Below are 26,994 nucleotides of genomic sequence, written 5' to 3' on the forward strand. Positions count from 1 at the left end.
ACAAGCCATTTTAGGTCTCTGGTGGCGAGTGCCAATTCTTGCTGAGTCTTCTGATGTAGACAGCAATATCAGAATAGCAGAAAATCGATATCCAGTTGAAGACTTATTGTTCTGGCTGTTAGGATGTCTATAAATGAAGGTAACAGTAAAAAAGTTAACAAAAACCGTGACTGATGTCAGACAATAAGTGGCTGAATTTGTCAATAATGAATTAAATAGTGAAATAGGGGGAAAAAAGTAACTTTCTGGCACAACTTCACCTACTTGCACGGTGCATGGAGAAGAGCATTGGTCTGAAAAAAAAAAAACCCACATTTTCCCAGGGCTATATGGAGTCCTGTGAGAGCGGGAGAGGGTGTAGGATCACCTTTAGCAACAATAACCTGAAGCAATAAGTTGCTGTACAACTTTATTAGTCTCTGTTGTGGAGAAATCTTACCTCAGTTTACTGAGGATTGAGGACATACATTTATGTAGCTCTTAAGGTCTGCTACAGCCTTTCAATTGGGTTGAGATCTGGTCCAGATCTTGGACTGATTTGCTTTTTAGCCAATCAGTTGTAGATTTGCTGTGTACTTTAGATCCTGTTGCCTTGCTGAACATGTTACCAGTTTCAGCCAAGCTTTAGATGCCAGACATATGGGCTCAGATTTGAGTCTTTGTTATACAGAGGAGTCCATGCTCAGGTCAATGACTCCAAAGTCTAAATGACTGTAAAACAAGTTCAATTCCTCACCCCCACACCACAGTGCTCGACAATTAGCATGAAATATTGATGGTGATGTGCTGTGATTGGTTTTTTTAAACGTGGCACTGTGCACTATTGCCAGAGATCTCCACATCTATCTAAAGAACATTGTTCTAGATGTCTTATGGTTTGTTCAGAAGCCACTTTACAAACATAAGCCATTATATGCTGTCTTTTTAGTGAGAGGAGACTTTCTCTTGGCAGCCCTTCCAAATAAGCCATGCATGTTTTAGTCCTATTAGTCTAATTTTATTGTCATGAACTCTTATCATGCTAACTGAAGCCTTTGGAGTCTGACTTTGGGTTTTTTGCAATTTCTCTGAGCATTGCATGGTCTGACCTAGTGGTAATTATGCCTCAACCTCCATTTCTTTGAAGTGTGTCATTGTTCACCTGCATTCTGAGGAAGCAATACAAAGAAGCAAACAGCGCAAACTTCTGCTTTTATAGACATTGTTGAATTGGCTAATGATCAGTTAATCCAGTGTATTTGACTAGCAGCACTTTTCTGCTACTTACCCTCAGTAAGGGTAAGGGAAAAAGTAAGAGTGCAGTTAATTTTTACAGGACTACATAGAGTCCTGTGAAAACTTTCTTTTCCCATGTCTGTTATTTCATTAACAAATACCAAAGCTAGCATAATAATTACAACAGAAATTACAATAGTAGCACCATAGAAAAATCAATACATTTCAAAAATATATTTTAGTCCAGCTATTTAAGTTTGCTTATATCAAACAGGTCCTTAAACTGACTGTGAAAGAAATGAGTTCTAAAAGAAATAAAATATGAACAAAGTCATATCAGTCATTTATTTTTAACACCAAAAATACCCCATGTAAGCACTGATAAAACAACATAGAAACATTATAATTCCTTACTGTTGGTTTAAAAAGAGATTTCTGTACTATGTAAAAAATAATTAGGATGTTTAAATATAGACTCCTACAAAAGCCAAATCACATTTTACACATACTTAAAACAGCTCTAGCTTCTTTTTTTTTAAAGTTCTACTTTATAATAAAATGTCATTAGCTGTTGACACCATGTCCTGACGGAGGCATTTCTGAAAAATACAAAATAAAGATACAGCTCTGCTATCACTTCAGACATAAATGAAGACAGAAAACTAAAATGCAGCGATGTTTGTAAGATTACTAAAGTTGGTCTAGCTGGCATATAATGGTGTGCTACGTGGTGGCTAGCTACAGAGCTATGGTTAGGATAATATAAAAACTTGAGCACAGTGAAGCTGGAGGATGAACGCTAACGTTTTTCCCGTCGATAAAAGTTAACATGAGGGTTCCTGATAATTAGAGACAAATGCAATCGCATGACAAAGATGCTGTAAATGGACCAAACTTTAATCAGCAGAACAACTGAGATTATCTATCCACAGCCACGATCATTCATATACTGCTGCATGTTATGCATTGCAATCTCTGATTTTTAGCTTCATGTAGCCATTCCAAATGTTTGTTAGCCTCAGAGTGATTCTTTTCTGACCCAATCAAATATCACAAGACAGTAATCACTGACTGTTTTTAGGGGCTTGTTCAGATTAAACAGAGCAAGATACAAAGCATTAAAACACGTTAAAAAGACAACAGCCTTATTAAACGCAGAGTAGTTTGGACCCAGAAGCAGGGTTCATATGTCATCATTGAAAGTAGATTGGAAATGTATTTCTGTTTGACTAAGGTGGTGCAATGTTATCAGTATGATTTTATATAGGAGAAGATTTTTATGTCAAGTATCATCAACTGCACTATTACATAAATCCTGTGTTTGCTGTGATCTGTTATTTCTGTACAGGGACATTAGATTATAATCCTTCTCTTTAAAGGCTAACGTAGCCCATTCTTCATGCTATTTAACCTGTTCTTCTTTTGAGATCAGCTTTAACCTCCTAGGACCTGGCGTCCACATAAATGGACATCACATTTTGGGTTATTTAGACCAAAATACTAAATTTTGCTCTACAAGGGCCTGATATCCACTTATGAGGACATTATACTGCTACTGATATATCAAAATTTTAAACAAATATCCTCATATGTGGCTCTCATTTTTCTTAGAAACAAAAATCAGGTAAAAGAAAAATCTGGTAATTCTTTGTTTTTACATTCATCGGGTTCCAATATGCCCAAATATCAAAGAGAAATTAAAAATGCATGCCATGGAAGAGTTCGGGTCTTAGGAGGTCAAACAGACTGATTTCCCTCTCGATCTGCATTCCTTTTGATATGCATTCAGTCTTATTTTTTCCCTAGTTAAAAGGCCTTTCAGTCACATGAGTAATTGTAAATGACCTAGGAATCCAATATCTGTTCACAACTTTATCCCCACATTCACCTGCCAGATTCATTATTTTGTAACAGAAATATGATGGTCAGAATGAAAAGGGGCCTTCTAAAGTGACAGTTGTTTGCTGCCAACTTGACTCTTAATGCAGGACAGCATTAATTTATCTAGTAAAATAGCCTAAAAGTGACTTTTTTTTTCTTTGTCAAAAACCTTCACAGTCTAAGTTAAACTGGAATGGATAAAATGCTTTTGTAGTATATATTTTACATTACAAATCCAGCACGTCACAATATAATTAAAATTCACACAGTCACACAAAATTATAGAGAGATTTATTCTACGCACTTAAAGCTTCCCAGTGATGGATGCCTTGAAGGCAATTTCGGCTTCAGAAATCCCAAGGACACTTTGACATGTAACAGCTCTACCTTCTACACATACAAAAAAGTACACCCCACGCTAGAAATCAGCAACAGCTTTCTTTTTTTTTTTTTTTTTTTTTTCTAAATGACATCAGAAACAGCAGTATGCGACATTACGTGATGGCAGAGCTTCAGTTCATCCTTTGTCATTTTTTTTTTTTTTTTTTAATAAATAGGACAGGGGGAATGAATGAGAGAAAGAGGGGGAGAGAAAGAAAGAAAACCAAAGGGGAGAAGAGACGGTGAGAAGGGGGGGGAAGAGAGAGAAAAAAAAAAAAGAACTCCTGGGTCACCTGTATGGAGAAAAAAAAACAAACAAAAAAAAACAAACAAACAGAGGAGACAGCAAACAACAAAGAGCAACATAATAATAGAGAAAACAAAGCACCATCACAATAAACTAGCTAGTCATAGATATCAATATTTACTAAATAATAAACGATATTGTGCAGCACGCAAGATAGACAGCGCACAGTGTGCTTTGAGGCAGCAGCCAAGAAAGCTTTAGTCCGCGTCTGTGAATACCCATGTGTGCATACCTGTGTGGATCAGCATGCTTGCATTCCAAAGGTTTCTCCATGTAATGATCTGCTAGGGAGTGTGGGGGGGCCACAGCCCCGTCCTCCAGGGTGTGAAGCGGGTATGGAGGAGATCAAAACTCCAGACATCCAGAGGCCCCCAGAACACAAGAGACCATGGAAGACCAACAGAGGGGCAGCCGCGCCACTGTTCCAGTAAGAGCTGAGGAGAGTCCCAGATGAGGGCTCGCCCAGCAGCCGCGGAGCAGAAGTTAGGGGGAGTTGCAGTGACGCGCCCGTGAGCTCCGCCGGCCCCCAGCTGTGCCTGAGTGACCGAGCCCCAGGCCGAGAGGCCGGGGGCACCCCACCTCCAAAGGGGCCCGAGCGAGCCCCAGGCCTCAGGCCCCGACAAGCGGCCGCCAAGGAGTGAGCCGGTGTGTACCCGGACGCCCACCCCCAGACACAAAGAACCACCAACACACCGACACCTGAGGGAGTCCGCCACCGGCAGGGGAAGTGGTGGTGGGTGGAGATAGGCCTCCAAACCTTGGAGGGCCTGAGGTGTCCCCAGAGAGGTGGCGTCTGATACCCAACCTGACATATAGACACAGACATACAGGCACACACAGACACAAACATCCATTCCCACCCTCATACTCTCATATGCACTCACTCCACACTCAACCAACGTGGAGACAGACATAAAGAGACGCTGTACACACAATCACACTCCCCAAGCGTACTCTACAAACCGGGTCTAGGTACCCTTGCCCCTGGAGGGGGGAATTGCACCCAGACCCAGGTGGTGTTACCCTTTTCCCTGCGGTGGGGAGAGGCAGACCACCCCGACTCCGCAGCAGCAGGGAGGCCCCACACTCCAGACCGCAGTCGGACGGCCAACTCCTCCTACTAGCCCTCCCGCTCCAGCAGGCCGCAGCTTTCTTAACACTGGTTACACTGATGTGCACTTCCAAACTGTTTTCAAATCCTAATGTACAGTATAAATATAATGAGTTGATTTATTCATGTATTGGACTGAATTCAGTTGATTTCACAATTTTCTGGCCATTGTAAAAGTATTGTGTTTTCACCAAGCCTAACAAATTTTACCAAAGTACTTTGCTTTCTTTTTTATCCCCAAACAACTTGATCACAGTAGTACTCTAGAGGTAATACCATGCTTTACAAAGAAAGAATAAAGCAAGATATGGTTTGTATACTACTTAGTCCAACCAGCTCTGAGATGGCTTTTTGAAAAAAAGAAAAGTATTTGTTGTGTAGAGGGATATAATACTCCACTGTAGTCTGACTTTGGGATTTTGTTAATGCAGGGACATTTTATGCTCCTTCAGTCTCTTTTTAGCAAATTGAAATGGTCACAGAGTCACGCTAAAATGTGTTCTTGTAGTGTGTGAACATGCCTGCGCTCCGAAATGTGCAGGAGGATTATTTTATCTATATATCCAGCAAACCTGATGGTTTGATAGATGATTGGTTTGAGTCGAGTGGGATATGTCTGCAAGCTAATGGCAATTTCCCACCGCAGTAACACATCTAGTTTGCAGTATATATGTCCACAGCTGCAGGAGTTCGGCGAGAGTTTCACTGTGGAACTGATAATTTCACTGCATCAGGCACAATTATAATATGCAGATTAGAGATGAAAATGTCCTCGCATGAAAATAATACAGAGGCTCAGCAGCTCGGGAGTATATTTAGGTTCCAGAACACACACATGCACGAACCAATTCTGAAAGAGTTTTAGAATAAAAGTAGGTGGGAGGATGGATTACAGTTTCACACTATCTCAATTTAACACATCTGATTCTTTTAAATATCCCAGTAAGATCTAGTTTTAGCAAACTGTTCTGGTTCTGAAACAAAGACTTTGAATATGCTTTATTTACTTTTTTTAAAAGCAAAATCCCACAAAATACATACTAATAGTTGAAGATTCTTAAGGTTAATTTTCATGATCATATCTACAGTATCCAAACTCCCATGTTATGCCTAACTATATATTTATCCATGTGCTTAACCCTAACTAACATAAGTTGGAATATTTTTAATTAAAAACTCTTTCTAAATACTTGACTTCAAATGTATTTGAAAACTGTGTAACAACCTGCATTTTGTTAAAGATCCCTTTTAAATATCAACAACAGCAAGTTTACCTCAAATTTAAAAGGAACAGCTTTGTATCACATTTCTGTCTTTTGCTGCTTTACTCTATAAAGCTGTATAAATCAGTATAATAACTACTCGTTCTGTGACAGTTGATCACATGTCAGGCATATTTACACGTGTTTTTCGAATATACCTTCATGATGCTGTTTCTTCTTGGATTAATAGTGTATATATCATTTATTAATGCAATTTGCACTACTCTCTTATTTATCAGTCTTATTTTTGCTTAGTTTTTTTTTTCTTTTCTTTGTTGTTTTTGTATTACTGTTGTATACATACATTTTCTCCCAGTATAACTCCTGTGGCACTTTAACTTTGTTAAATGTTTGTTGTTTATTGTAGACTGTACTATTTTTATTTTGCATATATCCCAAGTATCTATCTATTTGTCTATCTATCTTTGAGTCACGATATAGACCAGCTTATTGAGCTTATTTGAACAGATTGTGTGTAAAGCTTTAATGGACCTTTTAACCAATCTTTTTGTTCACATTTTATCAGGGTATTTTTTAGTGGTTGGCAATCAGCCAGTGTGGTTTACAAGCAGTAATAAACAGCTGGACAATTTTTTGGTTTGCTGGCTGAGGACGGGTACAACAGGGATTGAAGAACACTCAGTGGGATTGAAAGCACACAAGGGAATTTAAATGCAAAAAAGGGCACATACCAATTTCTCGTTGGAGGACGGAAATTTCTGTTATACATCATTATTATTGGTGAAGCAATCCCTTCATCAGACCCACTTGTTTGCAATTCATACTAGGCATACTAAACATTTCATTGTTCTCCTGTTGCTGTAAGATGTGATGAAAGTATTCAGCAAATGGAGTATGCTGTCTGAAAGAAGAAGAAAACATAATCTACTGCGCTAGAACAGAGGGGGATGTTTGCCTTGATATTCCCGAGTTCTCTCTTGTTTTGAAAGTGACCTTTCTCAGCCTGCAGTGTAATGTTTGGTTCTCTGATGGTCGTTTGATGGCGTTTGAAGTCAGGCTGCTGTAGTATCTGCTGAGTGATTAGACATATTGTTCTGAGAAGGGATATGTGAGGCTCAAGAAGAAAATATGCACACTCATATTTTCCCTCTCTGACACATCTTAAACCGCTTAGGCTTTTTCTCTATATTGACTTTTGCCTACTGTTATGACCCAGGGTCATTATTTGCGGTACGGTGTTGTTATTGTTTGTATTTGTATTCAGTGTTGCTTGTTTCCAGGTGGAGGCCACCCATTGGTGGAGGAAGGAAAGAGGCCAGCTACAAAAGGGGTTGGACTGGGTCGGCGAGCAGACTTCCTGGTTTCCCGTGAGCTGTGTGTCTGGGGACCGTCGTGGTGTGTGACTGCACGGGGCTGCAATCTTAATGCTGAAAAAGGGGTTGTACCTGGGCTTGGTAGCTGTAGGGGTGGGAAGCCGTTTTCTTTTATTCCCCTCTTTTCTCCTGTTTCGGGTAGGGAGACAGGTTAGAGAATTGTATTTTGTTTTGGGATCGTGGGAGGTAAGTTAGCTCTGTTTTTCTTTCTAGTGTGTTTTGTTTGTTGTTTTGGCATCGCCCACCCTGAAGCTCGCTACCTGTTCAGTAAATAAATTAACCAACTCTCGTCATTCTGCCGTGGTGTGATTTTTTTTGTCGTTATTATGTATCGGGTTTATCTTTTTGTTGTGTTGCACCCTGGCTTCGGGCCAGTGTGTAACATAAATGGGGGCTCGTCCGTTTGAGGGATTTCGGGGTCGTTTGTGTGTAGTGGGGTTCGTGTGGGTGTGTGGGTTTTTTTTGTGTTTTTGGGGGTTGTTTGTGTGGGTGGCCGCGGATGGAGTTTGATGTGGATAAATTTGCCGAGGCGCCTTCCTTGCAGCAGTTGAGTCGGTGTCGGAGGGAGGATTTGCTGCTTATTGCGGGCCGTTTTGATGTGCGAGCGCCGGCGGGGGTGAAAAAGGATGATTTGCGACAGCTTGTCACGGTGGCTTTGAGCGAGCGGGGTTTGCTGTCGAGCGTGCCGCTTGTTGGTGGGACGGGCGGGGCGGCTATGGAGCCGTTGGCTCCGTTGTCTGTTCCTCCTGTGGCCGCCCCCTCTGTGGCTCCTCCTGCTCCGGTGGTGGGGTCGTCGGCGGAGGAGCTCCAGTTGTTGCTCCGCATTAAGGAGGTGGAGTTGAGTAGTCACCGGTTGGAGGTAGAAGCGATGCATTTGAGGGTGAGGGCGTTGGAGTTGGAGCGCGGACCTCCACCGCGTGCCCCTGACTCTACGCCGCCCACGCCTGCGCCCTCTGTGCTCCCTGCGCCGCCGGCGCCTGGTCCCGCCCCGGCTCTCCGTCAGGATTTTGATGTTGGGAGGCACATTTTGTGAATCAGAGGTGGAGTCGTTTTTTCCTGCTTTTGAGCGTGTGGCTGCCGCGTTAAAGTGGCCGGAGGAGGTCTGGGTTTTGCTGTTGCAGTGTCGGCTGGTGGGTAGGGCTCAGGAGGTGTGGGCTAGCCTGTCAGCATCTGAGAGCTTAGATTATGGTGTGGTTAAGGCTGCCGTATTGCGTGCTTTTGAGTTGGTGCCTGAAGCGTACCGTCAGAAGTTTCGGCAGTGTGTGAGGGGGGGGGATCAGACTTATGTGGAGTTTGCGCGCGAGAAGGGTTTGCTCTTTGATCGGTGGTGCCAGGCTAGTGAGGTTAAGGAGTTTGCACAGTCGAAGGAGTTGATGTTATTGGAGGATTTCAAGGGGTGTCTGCCGGAGCGGGTGGTTGTTTATTTGAACGAGCAGAAGGTCGTTTCCCTCGCGAAAGCGGCGGTTCTGGCAGATGAGTTTGCTTTGACGCACAAGAGGGGTTTTTCCCCTCCGTTACGTCGGGGTTCTAGAGTTTTGCCGGAGGTGGGGGGGGGGCGTTCTCCCCCGCTCTCGCGGCGTAGCCCTACGGTGGCCGCTGGGGACCGCCGATGTTTTTTTTGTCATGAGCTCGGTCATCTCGTTGCTTCTTGTCCCGTGCTGAGGGCGAGGGAGGGGGCGCGGGCCGACATTTCGGGGGGGGCCGTGCAGTGTTGCTCCGCGGTAACCCGCCCTAGCTTAATGCCGGTTGGCGTCGTTCCGCGGGGGATAGATGAGGTGTTTCGACCGTTTGTTTCGACGGGGTTTTTATCGTTGTCTGGTGATGCGGGGGACCGGGTTCCGATCACCATCTTGAGGGATACAGGGGGCGAAGCATTCGGTGGCGCGGCATGGAGTCGTGCCTTTCTCTCAGCAGTCGTACTGTGGTTCTGATTTGCTGGTGTGGGGTATCAAGGTGAGTCTTTTACGCATGCCTCTCCATACGGTTACTTTGACCTCGTCCTTCGTATCGGGCGCTGTGCGGGTGGGGGTTCGAGATCGGCTGCCAATTGAAGGCATTGATCTTGTTTTGGGAAATGACTTGGCCGGGGGAAAAGTGTTTCCGGCTATGCCGGAAGTTATTGAGTGTCCTACTTCGGATCGGTTATGCCAATTCCCGTCGGAGCTGGGTGACCCCACAGTTTATCCGGCATGTGTGGTTACTCGTGCTCAAGCTCGTCGCTTGGGTGGTGAGGTGGACATATCCGAAATGTTTCCGGACGGCTCTGAGCCGCATGATAGTTCTGTTCCGGGGGTAGATGGTGGGACGGCGAAGGTTTTTAGTATGGTGTCGGAGAAGGAGGCAGCAGGTATCCGCAGGTTTGTGTGTGGTCAACTCCGTGACGAGGCAGACCTGAGCACGCTGACCTTGGGAATTTTAAAAAAGAGATATCAGACACACAACAAATGTGACTCATTAAGGCCAGAAGTAAAAACTTTCATGAAACAGGTGGTGCAAGAGGAACTGATGAAAATGCAGGATAATGATGAAAGTGAAAGTGACTCAGAGACTAAGAAGCTCCAGAACAAAAGGAAAAGAGAAAATGGAAATGACGAGGTCATGAGTGAGAGTGAAGATGAATCCTGGGCAAAGAAATCACAAAATAATCATTCAAGCTCATCATCAGAATCTGAGGTTCAAGAGGACAACAAAACAGAAAGTAAGGAAAGCAGCAATGATGAAGAAAATGCCAAATCTCAAGCTGATGGTGAAGAGCCAGAGGTGAAAAAATCACAACAAAAGAGAAACGAAAATCGTCAAATTGACAGTGACGAGTCTTCTGATGAGGAACTCAGTGAGGAAAGCAACTGCAGTGACAGTCCAAAGAAAATGGTGAGAAGGAACATCGAGACAGTAACCAGCAGTAAAGATGAAGGAAGGAGAACACCACTGAGTGATGCAGGAAACGAATCAGATGGAGACTGCAAGTCAGAAACGAGTGACAAAATTAGGAGCGACGAGTCTTCTGACAGTGAAAAAGAAGATACAAAAGTGGAAGAGAAAACCAGTGACCCAGACTCAGTTTCATCACTACCTTCTTTGGAAGATGAAAAAGAAAATAAGACTGATAAAACAAATGATAAAAAGATGAAGAAGAGTGTGAAGAAAGATGAGAGCACCAGAAAACCAAAGTCTGATGACAAATCGGTGGCGAGGCTTGAACGTTATATTGCCCTCTGCGGCGTGAGGAGAAATTACAAGAAGCTGCTGGAGGACTGCCGCTCCCAGGTGGCTGTTCTGAAGAAGGAGCTTGAAGAGCTTGGTGTACATGGTCAGCCAACTATTCAGAAATGGAAAAAGGTCAGAATGAAGAGAGAGCAAGCTCAAGAACTGGCTGCTCTTGATGTCAACAACATCATTACCACACAAGGTCGACCTACACGCAGGGGTGCCTCAGCAAGTCAGAAACAACAGGACTGTCCGTCCTCTGAATATCAGCGCACTCTAAACTCGGAATCAGACAGTGATCAGGAAAACAATACCCACAGAGGTCGCAGGAAAATGTCCGAATGGGCCAACCTGCAGGGGATCATCAGTGATGACACAGACAGTGACTGATGAGTCTGGTTTCCCCCTAGGAAGTGTTCGATTTGTTTGTTTGTTTTAATGTTTTTGATACTAGGTCTAGCATCTCTCTAATGAGATGCTTGATTTTAGGTGGGGGGGTGTTATGACCCAGGGTCATTATTTGCGGTACGGTGTTGTTATTGTTTGTATTTGTATTCAGTGTTGCTTGTTTCCAGGTGGAGGCCACCCATTGGTGGAGGAAGGAAAGAGGCCAGCTACAAAAGGGGTTGGACTGGGTCGGTGAGCAGACTTCCTGGTTTCCCGTGAGCTGTGTGTCTGGGGACCGTCGTGGTGTGTGACTGCACGGGGCTGCAATATTAATGCTGAAAAAGGGGTTGTACCTGGGCTTGGTAGCTGTAGGGGTGGGAAGCCGTTTTCTTTTATTCCCCTCTTTTCTCCTGTTTCGGGTAGGGAGACAGGTTAGAGAATTGTATTTTGTTTTGGGATCGTGGGAGGTAAGTTAGCTCTGTTTTTCTTTCTAGTGTGTTTTGTTTGTTGTTTTGGCATCGCCCACCCTGAAGCTCGCTACCTGTTCAGTAAATACATTAACCAACTCTCGTCATTCTGCCGTGGTGTGATTTTTTTTTGTCGTTATTATGTATCGGGTTTATCTTTTTGTTGTGTTGCACCCCGGCTTCGGGCCGGTGTGTAACACTACCGCACTCATTTTCCCTCTTGTTAATGTTTGTTTACAATCAAAGCAAGAAAAAAACATCCCAAAATTGCATTAAAAAGAGAACCCTCTGTGAAACTCTCTACAAAGTCTTTGAAGAACATGAGGTAGACAACAAGCTGTAGCATCACCACTAGCCAGCTCAGAGCTAATTAAACAGTAGCAGTAACTCATTAACTGAATGGAGTAGCAGACAACACTGGAAAACAGAGTCACAAAAACAAGACGAAGAGTCCAACATCTCTGGAGAAGAAAAATAACTCAAACATTTCGGCACTTCCTTTCAGTTATAGAGGAACTACTGATCCAACACTATATTAGAAGAAAGGGTTTCCAACCGCGGATACAGAAACAAGTTTACTGTTCAAATGCAATGCACAGGTCAAACTTGTGAAAGGGAAATTGTTTGCCTTTAAAACATATCCTTTTACTGCTGAAAGTCCAACAAAACAAGAAAACACAGTCAGAAAACGTTCTTTTCTTTTTTGTTAACATGTTGCTATCAGAGTTTTAACCTCTGCATCACTAAAATACACTGTTACAGTCATTATTCAGACGAGTGCAGAAACCAATTAAGGTAATCTGACCATTTTTTTCCTTCTAGTACAGATGCTGCTTTTCATTTTTTACTCAGAAATGAAAACATCTCTCCTTTACCAAACACTTCAGACCAACACACAGATACACACACTGGTGTCTGCAAATCACTATGTTTCACATCAGTGTTGCAATCTGCCAGCCACAGCAGCTGCATCGAGGAAACACTTGATATTATATATATTCTGACATGCCAGCCAGAGAGCTCACAAATATGCTCTGCTGTTATCTAATAAGAAAGGCAGCCAACCCATACGTTGTAAACAAAGCCACTAGTACAGAGAGAAACAATGCAGACATTTCTGTGAAACACACTAGCACTATATCACTCACATCACTCTTCAACAACATCAAACTTTGCGCGTATGCGCACACACACACACACAAACACATATACACACACAACTTTGAGATGCAGCTTCTCACCGCTAATGCAGAGGCTGAAACGACAGAGTTCATCACACAGGGTATCTGGGCTCTCCAGCTCTCCTGGTCCTCCTGCCCTTCCTCCCCCTCCTTCCCTCCTCTTCTTCCTTGGTGACATCCTCTTCACCATCTTCATCACTCGCTCTACTTTGTCCATCCTGGATAGCCGAGTTTCACCTGTCAGCTCCGGATGCAATCTTCCCTCGTCTCTGTTTTTGCTTCTTTTTTCTTTTAACTTCTTTGTAACTGTTTATCCGGAATGCTTATAAGTTTCAGCACTCTATGTACTAGTTTCTTCTTTCTCCCCTCCCTTGCCTCTCTACAACACTGTTACTCCTTTGCTTTTCGGAAATAACCTCCTCTTCTTCCGCCCTCTTCTACCAACCTCAATTTTTTTTCTCCCTTTCCAGCGTAGCACCTAATTACCCAGGTTTAGTTTCAGAAACACCTCAGCCATCCTGTTTTCCTTGTCTTTCTTGCCCTTCTCTTCCTTTTTCCTGCTCTTTCTTCCCCCTTGTTCAGCTCACGGAAAATCTGCACGAAACGGCGAGAGAAGTGAGACACTGAGGGAAAAGAGAGTAGAGGGAGAAAGGGAGAGGCTGCACCCCCACCCTGCTTTCTTATACACTCACTCTCCATCTATCTCCACCCCAGCCCACCTCCCTACCGCACCACCCCCACATCCAACCTCCAAAACTCTCAGCTGGTGCTTTGCTTTGCCTATCTTTTCCCAAAAGGGGGGAAAAAGCAACATGAAAAAGACCCAGCATGGTGCTAGTTTTTTGTCTTTCTGCAGTTTTATGCTTTGTTATGTCTCTCTCTCTCTCTCACTCTCTTGCTTGCTCTCGCACCCAGTTTTTCATTCTGTCAGTAAGCACGTACACAATCACACACACAATCACAGGAATTATTGGTAACTTCTTCAATCAAACGATGTCTCTGCCGCATGATTTCCTTCCTTCTCCTCTCTTATACATTTACCCCATCCTTCCTTTTTTGGTTTATCCCTGTATGGCGTTATCTGTACCTCCATCTTTGATTCTGTCTTTCATATCCTCCTATCCATCCATACCTCCCACTCCACCAGCCTCCTTGACAACACTTTTTCCTCTCATTTCCCTCTCTAAACACCTACATCTAATCTGACCCTCTTAGTGTCTCTTACTATTCTTGTCTTTCTCTCTGTCATCACCCAGCCACTTCTTTTTTCCCCCTTCTGTCCCTCCGTCCCTCTGCTTCTTCTCATCTACTCTTTAATCTCTGTTTCGTGTCCTTCCATAATAAGCTCATTATCTCCTCTGGAGAAGAGGTCAAACGCACATACAGTATGCACACTCTGGTACAATTGTTTTATTAGGCAGGAAAACATTGTGGACGCTTCTGCTTAGCTGCTGAATACACAAAATTACTCATGGCCACACACAAAGAAGTATATAACCTATACTATACACATTCAGCCTTGGAGTCACTCACTCACACACACACAGACATATTGCAGAAGTCAGAGAGTGAACTCCACATAGCTTTAATGAAAACTCACTCCAGGGGTTTTAGACATGCTTTTTGATCACAAGCTCAAGACCATCTGTACATGTGGTTTGATCCTGCAGTAAAGTTTGCACTCTTTGAAAAATGTGACACTCAATTTTAAATACACGTAGACATTGAGGGCTAGCAGGAGGGACCATGCGCTTACCTGCTGCTCTCTGGCAGGTAGCTCCAAGCCCTCCTGGGTTTTAAATGCACCTTAGAACACACATGCATCAACATTACAATGAGCGGGTGGAGGGAGGTTCGGAGTCTTCTCTCACCCCCGTTCTCTGCGACCTGCTGGAGCAGGGGGGCTAGGACTAGGAGGAGGAGTTGGCCGTCCGACTGCGGTCTGGAGTGTGGAGCCTTCCTGCTGCTGCGGAGTCGGGGCGGTCTGCCTCCCCCCACCGCAGGGAAAAGGGAAACACCACCTGGGTCTGGGTGCAGTTCCCCCCTCCAGGGGCGGGGGCACCTAGACCCGGTTTGTAGAGTACGCTTGGGGAGTGTGATCGTGTGTACAACGTCTCTTTATGTCTGTCTCCACGTTGGTTGAGTGTGGAGTAAGTGCATATGAGAGCATGAGGGTGGGAATGGATGTTTGTATCTGTGTGTGCCTGTATGTCTGTGTCTATATGTCAGGTTGGGTGTCAGGCGCCACCTCTCTGGGGACATCTCAGGCCCTCCAAGGTTTGGAGGCCTATCTCCCCCTACCACCACTTCCCCTGCCAGTGGCGGACCCCCTCAGACATCGGTGCGTTGGTGGTTCTTTGTGTCCGGGGATGGGCGTCCGGGTACACACCGGCTCACTACTTGGCGGCCGCTTATCGGGGCCTGGAGCCTGGGGCTCGCTCGGGCCACTTCGGAGGTGGGGTGCCCCCGGCCTCTCGGCCTGGGGCTCGGTCACTCAGGCACAGCTGGCGGCCGGCGGAGCTCACGGGCGCGTCACTGCAACTCCCCCTGGCTTCTGCTCCGCGGCTGCTGAGTGAGCCCTCATCTGGGACTCTCCTCAGCTCTTACTGGGACAGTGGCGCAGCTGCCCCTCTGTTGGTCTTCCTTGGTCTCTTGTGTTCTGGGGGCCTCTGGATGTCTGGAGTTTTGATCTCCTCCACACCTGCTTCACGCCCTGGAGGACGGGGCTGTGGCCCCCCCACACCCTCTAGCAGATTATTACATGAAGGAACCTTTTAAAAAAACAAAAAACAAGCGCGTCCATGCTCACAGGTGTACACACGGGTGATCACACCCACAAACTACACCCTTTTTGGCTCCTACCTCAAAGCACACTGTGTTCTGTTGATCTTATGTGCTGCACAATAATGTTTAACATTTAGTATTTACTGTCATATTCCCATATATCATTGTGATGTTGTTTATTCTATTACTCTTGTTCTCTTCTGCTTGCTTTCTTTTTTCTTTCTCAGCAGGTGACCCAGGTGATTGATATATGCATTTTTTTTTCTCTGCCCGTTCTGTTGGTTTTTGTCTTTTGCCCTTCTCCCCTGTCCCTCTTCTCAGCTGTTTCTCTTTCCCTCTTTCTTTCTCCCCTTCTTTCCCCCAGTCAAGTCTGTCCCGTATTCAGTAAGTGAAAATAAAATAAACAATAAAAGGTGAATCAAATGGACCATTACGGCAAGGCTGGGATGGTCAGTTTGGTAAAGTAAATCCGTTGGGCATCTTTCTTTGCCTTTAGACAACAATTCTGATGGCAAAAGAGCCAAACGGACAGGCCAAAAAAAAGAAAAAAAAAAAAAGAAAAAAAAAAAAAATGTGACACCTGATGAAATTGATTGTTTCCAGGAAATTAAAAAGTCACTCAGTGAAGATTATTCAGGGTTCTGAATGTCACAAACCAGCTGCTTCTGCAAGAGCACCACTTCAGAGTACACTTTCATCGGTGGAGTTTTACAGTTAATTGAAGAAAATCAATCGAGAGGTTATTGATAGAGTAACTTTAATGGTAGTTTATAAGAAGCCATATTTTTTTCTGTTATCCTATGTCAACTGTAGTCATCTGTTGACCTGCAAGATTAATTCCATAACTTGTGTAAACTCTGTTTATTCTTTTTGGTTTTATTGAAACCCTCTTAAAGGAATATTTTATTTCACAGCCCTTTAAGAGGATTGTACTGTGAAAAGTATCACACACTCTCTATAATAGGATGTTTCTGTGGTGTAAACAGAGTGACAGTGTGTGAACAAACTCATTAGGTAAGGATCATTTGGAAGAATTGAAGATGATTTATTGAGATAGAGAATTCAGTTAAGCTATCTAATGATTATACTCCGATGACCAATCATAGCGGAACAGAATCCCAGCAGTGATATGAATTAGCATGACGATGAAGATGGAGGCTTGGATGGGGATGAGGCCTCAATCTCGCTAAATGCAAGTTTGACAAGGCAACAGTCCCGTACCTATGTAAGCAGGTTGGTTTTGGACAGGTCCGCCCGGTGGAGGCGAAAATTGCTGCAATCCTAAACTATCCGACTCCAACCACCAGGCGGGAACTGAAGCGGTTCCTAGGTATGACCGGATATTAACGGTGTTTCTGTAAAAACTTCTCCTTTAACCAGGCCATGTAGGTACCAAAGGTACCCTTTGAATGGTGTGCCAGCATGCGATTGACTCAGCAAAATCAAAAAACAGATTCTGAAAGGCAGAGCACTCAGATTTAAAGCATGCAAAACCAAGGCTAATTGGGTCAAACAAGGCAGGCAAGAAAATGACTGGAGCAGAGCAATGATCTCAACATTGAGTTTGACAGCATGGGGAAATGGAAGAGATGTAGACTAGCAGCTGAATACCCAGGAAAGCAGCTGAGTGATTACAACTCTTACTTATTGATCTTAGACATGAGCCTCATAATTAAGGGTAGATACCTAAAATGCTAAGCACTATTGACCTATTGTCATATACAGTGTTACAGCTGTGTCAGAGAGGATGATATATGAGATGAGCTTTGAGACAAGACTTGGATGTGACTAAGCCTTTAACCCTTGTCTAAGTGCTGAGTTTATTATTTCAAGTCTCAGAATAGACCATTTACTGCTGTCCATATGGCAACTAGTTCTCATCACCAGTGATGATCTAGTCAACATTTTGCCCATATCACAGTAACGCTATAGAAACAGGTGGTAAAGATGATAACAATCCCCAGTGTGATCTATGAAAATACATACACATTTTGATAAACAATGTTGCATTATTTCGATTAAATTTATATTCAGATTATCTCATTATTGTCACGATCCTGGGTCTTATGACCAAGTGTTTTGAGTTTAGTTTATTTGGATGTTTATATGATTAAGCTCATGAGTTTTTCTAGTTCTTTGTTATTAGATTCCCCTTGTGTCTTCCAACCCCTGTTAAGTCTCCCTTGCCCTTCATGTGTTTCATGTCTGTTATGTTAAGTTCATGTAGTCATGCCTGCGTTTCATTATGTTTCCTATTTTATTTTCTAAGAGGTTCTGTGTTTTGTTTTAATCTTTCCCTGTGGCGTTGTTATGTCCACGTTGTGTCTACTGTGCCTTTCTGTCCCATGTTTCAGGTCCCTATGTTCTGTCTTCTGAGTTGCTGTTAAGTTTGCATGTCTAGAGTTCAGTCAGTGTGTTTCCTGTTTTACTTTGAAGGTCCGTGTCTCATGTCAGCGTTTCTAGTTTTGCTTCCCTTGTCTCGTCCAGCCTGATTACTCCCAGCTGTGCTCTCCTTCTGTGTCTCATTCCCTCGTTATCCCTCTGTGTATTTAAGCCCTGTGTTTCTCTTTGTCAGTGTTGTAGTCTCCCTCATGGCTGTGTTTCGATGTGTGTTAGTTATCCACGGCCCAGTTTAGTTTAGTTTTCCATGCCATTATGCAATAAAGCAGCTTTTTGAGTTTAATTTTGTTGTCGTGAGCTTTGCGTGTGGGTCCTTCTCCTGCCTGTACACAACCGAAACATGACAATTATGTGACATGTAATCTGAATAGGATAGATAGAAACATTAAATCGCTGAATGTTGACAATAAATTTACTGTATGGTTAGTCTTAGCTATGGTTCATTTTATTGACTTCAGCTGGTATCAGTCAGCTCTTCCTTGAAGTCCAGTCTCTTATCAAAAAAACAGCTTTAATATGTTTTAAGTTCTTAAAATAAACTGAAGGAAAGCTGAAGTCCAGCAGAGTCTGAAAAAGGAGGTCATTTGCAGACTGGCAGCCATTCTGTGCAGTGAAAGGACTGACTTCAGAGCTCACATTAACAACTTTTAAAGTATTATAGACTCTACAGGAGACAGGAATAGCCTCAATTCAGTATTTGGCTTTCTCACCAGGTTCCAGGACCTAAAAGGTGATTCATTTTGACTACTGCAGTACATTAGCAGAAAATTAAGGTGGAAATGAAGCACTTTGGATGTCAGTGGGACATTTCACGTGTTATTCATCGTTTTGTTTTGTTTCTTCTTTTTGAGAATAATATGTTTCATTGGCAGTAAACATTAAATGTGAAACAGTACTGCACAATGCATTTAAAATCATTTAAAATATCATTCAGTTGCCTACAGTTTTAATCAATTATATCAACAGTAGCTGTGCATTACTTGTTTGTTTTTTTTAACACAACTGACCATATTGACCATACCTGTCCACTGAACTCCAGACATTTTTTTCCAGCTTTGTGTTGAGCACTTTCCTTCATAAGTAACCCGCTGAATGATTTTATTCACTTAAACTTCAAAAACCAATGTAAGATCTACAGATATATTGTAGAATGCAGATAGCTAAATCCCCAAAGTGCAGAAAATCTCAGAACCACAGCAGCAGCACAGACCAGCTGATCTCTTAGCTGATCCATAAAGAAAACAAGACCATCAGCGCTCATAGTACAAAACCATTTTTGGAGGGATTTTGAGGTGAGTCATTTTCCCAGGCTGTAACACCATGCTGGATCATAGGGTTCCACCACCTGCCAAATCCCACTGATTTTAATGAGTCAAATCAAGGTGTTTGTCACTGGAAAATATTAACATACAGTTTAACCTCAGGTACAGCATCTTCATTGGATTGCAGTAGGTTCATTTCATACAAAGATTCTTAAGTTCCACACCCATCCAAAATATTTTAGATTAGTAAATTTAAAAAAAATCTCTCTGCACTTTAAATAAAGGGCTAATGAATAAAAAAAAATAAATTATGATTTAACTGATTTTTCATGCAGAAACTTATCAAAGTCTGTGACCTTTAAAACGACATACCGTATGAAACATTAACTAAATTGACAGAACAATGCAGGTATAATGGATTTTCCTGCTCATCTCTTTCAGTTGGTCCTCACAAGAGGAGAGGACCACAAAAAGACATCCTCAGCGCTCACATACAAACACTCACGGGCTATACAAACTTTCTCTTGTGAATTTGCTGAGAGTGGTTTAAAGGGATGCTTTCCTTGTGCTAGGAGAGTGTTTGAAGTTTCATAACAAAGCATGTGCAGTTTGTGAGTATGTGTGTGTACGAGAGGTTGTGTGGTTGTGTGGGTGTGGTAATGTACCGTCATCGGTACTCCACATGAACTGGTTATGAAACTATCTCATCATGTGGGGGTGTGAATTAATCACTTCAGCTTGCAGTGACTTACACTTTGCACATACAGTGGGGCAAAAAAGTATTTAGTCAGCCACCGATTGTGCAAGTTCCCCCACTTAAAATGATGACAGAGGTCAGTAATTTGCACCAGAGGTACACTTCAACTGTGAGAGACAGAATGTGAAAAAAAAATCCATGAATTCACATGGTAGGATTTGTAAAGAATTTATTTGTAAATTAGGGTGGAAAATAAGTATTTGGTCACCTCAAACAAGGAAAATCTCTGGCTCTCACAGACCTGTAACGTCTTCTGTAAGAAGCTTTTCTGTCCCCCACTCGTTACCTGTATGAATGGCACCTGTTTGAACTCATCATCTGTATAAAAGACACCTGTCCACAGCCTCAAACAGTCAGACTCCAAACTCCGCCATGGCCAAGACCAAAGAGCTTTCGAAGGACACCAGGAAAAGTATTGTAGACCTGCACCAGACTGGGAAGAGTGAATCTACAATAGGCAAGCAGCTTGGTGTGAAAAAATCAACTGTGGGAGCAATCATCAGAAAATGGAAGACATACAAGACCACTGATAATCTCCCTCGATCTGGGGCTCCACGCAAGATCTCATCCCGTGGGGTCAAAATGATCATGAGAACGGTGAGCAAAGATCCCAGAACCACACGGGGGGACCTGGTGAATGACCTGCAGAGAGCTGGGACCAAAGTAACAAAGGTCACCATCAGTAACACACTACAACGGCAGGGAATCAAATCCCGCAGTGCCAGACGTGTTCCGCTGCTGAAGCCAGTGCATGTCCAGGCCCATCTGAAGTTTGCCAGAGAGCACATGGATGATACAGCAGAGGATTGGGAGAATGTCATGTGGTCAGATGAAACCAAAGTGGAACTTTTTGGTATAAATTCAACTCGTCGTGTTTGGAGGAAGAAGAATGCTGAGTTGCATCCCAAGAACACCATACCTACTGTGAAGCATGGGGGTGGAAACATCATGCTATGGGGCTGTTTTTCTGCCAAGGGGACAGGACGACTGATCCGTGTTAAGGACAGAATGAATGGGGCCATGTATCGTGAGATTTTGAGCCAAAACCTCCTTCCATCAGTGAGAACTTTGAAGATGAAACGAGGCTGGGTCTTCCAACATGACAATGATCCAAAACACACCGCCCGGGCAACAAAGGAGTGGCTCCGTAAGAAGCATTTGAAAGTCCTGGAGTGGCCTAGCCAGTCTCCAGACCTCAACCCCATAGAAAATCTGTGGCGGGAGTTGAAAGTCCGTGTTGCTCGGCGACAGCCCCAAAACATCACTGCTCTTGAGAAGATCTGCATGGAGGAATGGGCCAAAATACCAGCTACTGTGTGTGCAAACCTGGTAAAGACCTATAGTAAACGTTTGACCTCTGTTATTGCCAACAAAGGTTATGTTACAAAGTATTGAGTTGTATTTTTGTTATTGACCAAATACTTATTTTCCACCCTGATTTACGAATAAATTCTTTACAAATCCTACCATGTGGATTCATGGATTTTTTTTTCACATTCTGTCTCTCACAGTTGAAGTGTACCTCTGGTGCAAATTACTGACCTCTGTCATCATTTTAGGTGGGGGAACTTGCACAATCGGTGGCTGACTAAATACTTTTTTGCCCCACTGTACATACATATACATGGTCACACAGCCCATAATGTACACTTTCTCTACACAATGTACACAAATCCCTAATGGTGTACAGATACTAGCTGGTGGTATTAATAAAAAAAACTTGCAAACTAAAATAACCAGTGTAGTTCTATGATCACATTCATGAATAAAAGTAATGATGCGTACACTAATAAAAAAAAAAAGGAAAGAAAGAAAGAAAAGAAAGCAACACAAAATGTGCAACACAAAAAAATAAAGAGAAAATCTGATTTCAGGCTCACCAAAAATTCAGCCAAATCCCTGGAGATGATGTTTGATGGTTACACAGTGTTCAGACACATCTCTTTGACTCATCTCTGAAAAAGTCAGCTCACATTTTGAGGATAATGTAAAGCTTTTGTTCTAACTAGTGCAGTCACTTTTTTATGTATTAGGAATTCATAGCATCTGTAACTTAAAAAACTTGAAAAAAAATATTCACAAGTGTAATGATTTCTAATGGGACACCTGATTAACTGTGATTCTGAACATTTCATATTTTCGATTGCATATTCACTTTGCATTTGGTGCAGAGCACTTGGTTGTGACACCCAGGGAACAAGTCATCAAAACAGCCTTGTGTCATGTTGGCAAACCAGAAAAAAGCTCATGACCTATTTTCTAGTTCAACTCTGCTCTAAATTCACTAAAACTTTTTCAGTCTTTTCCTTGGATGGTGGATTGACTGACTGGATGATTAAACACTGACAGGCTATTTGGCCAGGAGAGAACAATGCCAATTGGTCTTGCCTACTTGTCTCACAACACAAGGACACTCAAAAAATGCAAGAGTCAGTCCTCCAAGAGTTGAATTAGGTCAGAAAAAGTAACTTCAAACAATTGTAGCAACTCAGATATCTCATATGCAAGCATTTGGGGGTATAAAGAGATAAATTAGGACAATTAATAGCCAGCAGTTTCTTCATGTTTAAGCAGCTAAGCAGAAGTAACTGAGGCACAGTTCAAATGAAGTGAAATTAAAAAGGATTCCACACTCATAAATATGCTGAGGAGTAAATTTTAGTTAATCCAGAGAAATATAACAAAACCAGTCATCAAAATGTTACAAAGTATTTTCAGTACCAATGGATCAAACAATCTCCGCACTAATACCATAATATATAAGATAGCTTAAATATCTATTAAGTTACAGTAAGTTTAGTGTAATGCTTATTGCTTAACACACTTTTCTAATTCAAGAAACCACAATAGTCAGTGTGATGTAATTGTTCTTTTTTTGATGTCTTTGTCTCTGAGACAGAGAGATGAGATAAGGAGTCACCAACTGCACTATGACAGCCGTGAATGTTTTCAGCTTTGGCTGAGAATCAGTGAGAATTAAGTAATTGACGCTGGGCCTCCATGTGGGGCTGATATATGTTGATGTGTTTTTTTCCATGAATGTTTCCTGGCTGCCTACTGAGCTGATGTGTAAAATGGACAAAGAAGCCAATCATAAACCTCTCCTTAAATTCTCTCAAGCGGACTGTCAACAGTAGCTTAAGCAGATATTGTCGTGTTGGTGTTGTTCCTGGATCAATAAAACTAATGTTGGTCCAGAATCAACACTGCAAGTGACCAATGACATTGTAGAGATGGCATAGTTTTGTAAGGTGGAAACACACCACACTCGAAACCGTAATTCTAACCCTGACTCCCCCTTTTTGCTACTTTTTTCTTGAATGGACATCAGCGGGTTTTTCCCGACTCACAAAGTTATGACATCGTAACAATGTGACTGGTCAGATGCAATGTTGGTCCTGGACAAACATTAATACGTTGATCCAGGAACATCACCAACATGAGGATATCAGATAGCATGTCAACAGTATATGGGTGTAAATAATACTGATGGCTATTTGACAATCCCTGAGTGGTAGCCTTCTGAAACACCTTTAAAACAAAGAAAAATAAATTAAATAAATACATCCGTAAGCAGGGCAGGAATCCATTGTCACAGAAGGAGCAGGTGTGGAGGCAGTGACACAGACATGTTACACCCAAAATCAGTGATGTTGTTACAAATAGTGTGGCCCATTGGTCCATAACTAATCTACCCTTTATGTCAGTGCCAGAGGCAAGGGCATGCTAGTATAAGACAATGTGGATTCAGACATTTGAATTTTAGAGGAACAGCTGGAGCATATGTGGGTAGAGCTGATGTATGCCCTTTGGGTTGTGATGTGATTTGGGCTGTAATGATTGATTCTTCCCTTCAGGAGGGGAAAGAAGAGCAGAAGACATTTATGTAGAGGGAAGAAGTGTAACCAAATTCCAGTGGAGTAAGCTCCTAAGACTGAGGTATATCTGAGGATAACACCTTTTTGGGTGTTAGTCTCTCCAGGTGGCACAGGCTACTTAAGAGGGGGAGAATAAGATTTGCCAAGTGTGTATATTTACTACCGGTAGTCATTATTTGTTTCTGGGGTTGTGCTGAAGCTGGAGATGTTTTTGAAAATAGCGAATTCAGCAGGGTTTGACTGAAGAGTGGGTTTGATGACAGAGAGAATGAGGGCCTGAGCTGTTAGTTGTGGCCGTACATTGCTGGAAGCTGCCATGAAAGATGGAGAAAAAGGGTTTGAGTTAGTGGCATTTACAACTCGGTGCAACCCGGTGCTGCCGATAGGAGCAGGAGGAGAAATGCTGTGAGCTGGAGGGCCCAGCAGCAACTGAAGCTTGCTGAAGAAAAAAAGTAAAACAATGAGAAGGAATACTGAGAGATCCTGGAAGCATCTGGTAGTTGGTGTTTAAAATGTGTGAAAGCTGGAATGAGGAAAGGTAGTGCACATCCTGCTGCCAGGAATGTTAGAGGAAGAATGCCGATAAAGGGGGACAGGGGACAGAGGACAGAGAACGTGACACCCCATGCCAGGAAAATTTGAAGCAGAAAAATGAAAGGGGGAATAGAGGGCAGAGAAGCTGGGATGGTAGTGCCAGGGATGTTTGACAAAAAGAGCTGGAAAAGGATGAATGAAATGAATATATATACACACATATATATAGAGAGAGGTAGTTAGGTAACATTATTATGTAAAACATCTTCAGCTGTTCACCCTCTACACCACAGACTTCAGCCACTGCACAGAGACCTGCCATCTTCAGAAGTTTTCTGATGACTCTGCGGTGGTTGGATGCATCAGCAGGGATGATGAGACAGAGTACCGGGCTGTGGTCGACTCCTTTGTCACGTGGTGTGAGCAGAATCATCTGCAGCTCAACGTGGCAAAGACCAAGGAACTGATCGTGGACTTCAGGAAGACCAGGAAACACTTGACCCCTGTTTCAATCCAGGGGGTCAGTGTTGACATTGTGGAGGACTATAAATACCTTGGAGTACACATTGACAATAAACTGGACTGGGCTAAAAACACCACAGCACTTTACAGGAAGGGCCAGAGTCGTCTCTATTTTTTGAGGCGACTGAGGTCCTTCAACATCTGCCAGAAAATGCTGAGGATTTTCTATGAGTCTGTTGTGGCCAGTGCGATCCTCTATGCTGTTGCATGCTGGGGGAGCAGGCTGAGGGTCGCAGATGCCAACAGACTTAATAAACTGATCCGTAAGGCCAGCAATGTTGTGGGGATGGAGCTGGACTCCCTCAAGGTGGTGTCGGAGAGGCGGATGCTGTCCAAGATAAAGACAATGTTGGATAACACCTCCCACTCCATGACATGTTGGTCAGTCACAGGAGCACGTTCAGTGAGAGACTGAGATTACCGAAAAGCACCACTGAACGACACAGGAAATCATTCCTGCCTGTGGCCATCTCCCTGTACAACGCATCCACTTAACACACTGTTTGCTGCTACAGCTACACATGTTTCTTTTCCAACTATTTATTTATAAGTGACTTATGTATGTATGTATGTATATATATGTATATATTGTACTATTCTTAGTTAGCGTATTGTCTGTCTTGTCTTAATGTTGGTTTAAAATGGAGCACTGTAACAAAAAAGCTTTCCCGAGGCAGATTTATGCATGATACAAAAAGGAAAGTCTGTGGAACTAATTAATGTCAAACATCTTATTTTCTGTGATTATTTTGACATTGGCTTTGTGAATAGAACTGTTAGCTTGAGTTCTTTCTAGTTCTTTCTTTGTCAAACAGTACTTGGATGGTGGCATAAATTTACAAAGCTGGGCAGACTTTGTTTGTCCCAAGGGAAGGAAACCAATGTTGTTGCCTGACCTTAATGTATGCTTTTCTTCAATAGGAAAGGGTATAACTGCAAGTTTGTGGAATAAAATTGTGGAGATTTAGACTTAAATATTCTTTTAATTTTTTATATATTTTTTAAGATTGAAAGTGTTAGTTCAATTTTATTAATAATCTCAGTTGGTCAAAATTTCCTTAGTGATGAACTTAATATATCTATGTATATGTATTTGTCATGGAAACTTTCTGATCCACTGTGACACTTGTCTCAGTTGTCTTTGGTAAGAAAGGAAGTCATTGGTTGAATACGCCATAAATTGTTTTATATCCAATCTCCAGTATAGACTGAAGTAAAACTTCTGAGACTCTTGACAAATACATAGAGTTGTAATTCTACACGTGTCTGTTTTATAGCATTTGCAGCACTGATAAGTCAAGTCAGAGCTGAGGTGACTTGTGCAAGAGTCTACCTCTGCACTGCATCACGATTAGTCACAGATACACATGACCACACATTTCACTACAGGTATTTTTTCACAAAGAGAGGAACTGAGTTAAAGAGAGAGATGGTGGGAATTTAAAATGAGTTGGAAGAGGAATAGGAAAGTAAAGAAGGTAGAACGAGGGAGGGAAAAACAGGGAAGGAGAACAAATTATCGAGAACTGCAGTGCAAACACTTTCTCTCCATTGCACATTTAAGTCTTCTTGGTTTGCATACACAAACACATACAGCATGGGGAATATTTCCTTGGAAATTTTTTGAAGATCTTCTGGCTCCAAGAAAATGAACATACTCACAAACACAAGCGCACACACACACACACACACACACAAGTTCACACACACACAGACTGTAAAACATTGTGAACGTACAAACAAGGCCATGTTCCAGAAATGTCTGTTTGCTCCTGTTTTCAGTTTGACTGACAAACCTCTTTTTTAGGGATTTGATTTTTTAAAAAAAGAAAAAGATGGAAAACAGATTCTAAGAAACAATGTTGAAAAATAGATGATGAGGAGAAGGTCGGGGTAATACATTTTCGTATACAGTTTTAATATGGCATGCAGAGACCCATTGGTACTGTATTGAAGCAATATAAAAAAGCTGTACAAACATGTCTGAAGGAGACCATATCCTGCTATGTGCTTCATGAGCAAAGTTCTAGTGTGTTGCGACAGAGAACAAGCATGCACCTTAACAAGACTTGATCATCCTAATCTAATTTCATGTTAAAGTCTGTCAATCTAGTTTCTGTTAAA

The 26,994-nt window shown here is 42.6% G+C and overlaps 2 protein-coding genes across 3 annotated transcripts in view; one reads left to right on the forward strand and one right to left on the reverse strand.

The window, feature by feature from the left end:
* Positions 1 to 26,994, reverse strand: part of grip2b (glutamate receptor interacting protein 2b) — a 293,179-nt gene that overhangs the window by 170,779 nt on the left and 95,406 nt on the right. Inside the window, exon 1 of one of the 2 annotated variants that reach the window (XM_085407117.1) lies at positions 12,794 to 13,354. The exons of the other annotated variant lie outside the window; for it this stretch is intronic. Coding sequence (XP_085263243.1) covers positions 12,794 to 12,950 — 157 coding nt within the window. The 5' untranslated portion in view covers positions 12,951 to 13,354. Of the gene's footprint in view, positions 1 to 12,793; positions 13,355 to 26,994 lie in introns of those variants that run through there. 2 annotated transcript variants of the gene reach the window in all.
* LOC146670291 (uncharacterized) lies at positions 9,224 to 11,092 on the forward strand. Its single transcript, XM_085407997.1, has one exon. The coding sequence runs from the start codon at positions 9,460 to 9,462 to the stop codon at positions 11,086 to 11,088; it is 1,629 nt and encodes a 542-aa protein (XP_085264123.1). The 5' UTR covers positions 9,224 to 9,459; the 3' UTR covers positions 11,089 to 11,092.

The sequence above is a fragment of the Rhamphochromis longiceps genome, linkage group LG5, assembly GCF_057381845.1.
Source record: "Rhamphochromis longiceps isolate RC_006_pf linkage group LG5, R_longiceps_female_GT1.1, whole genome shotgun sequence".
Classification (NCBI taxonomy): domain Eukaryota; kingdom Metazoa; phylum Chordata; class Actinopteri; order Cichliformes; family Cichlidae; genus Rhamphochromis; species Rhamphochromis longiceps.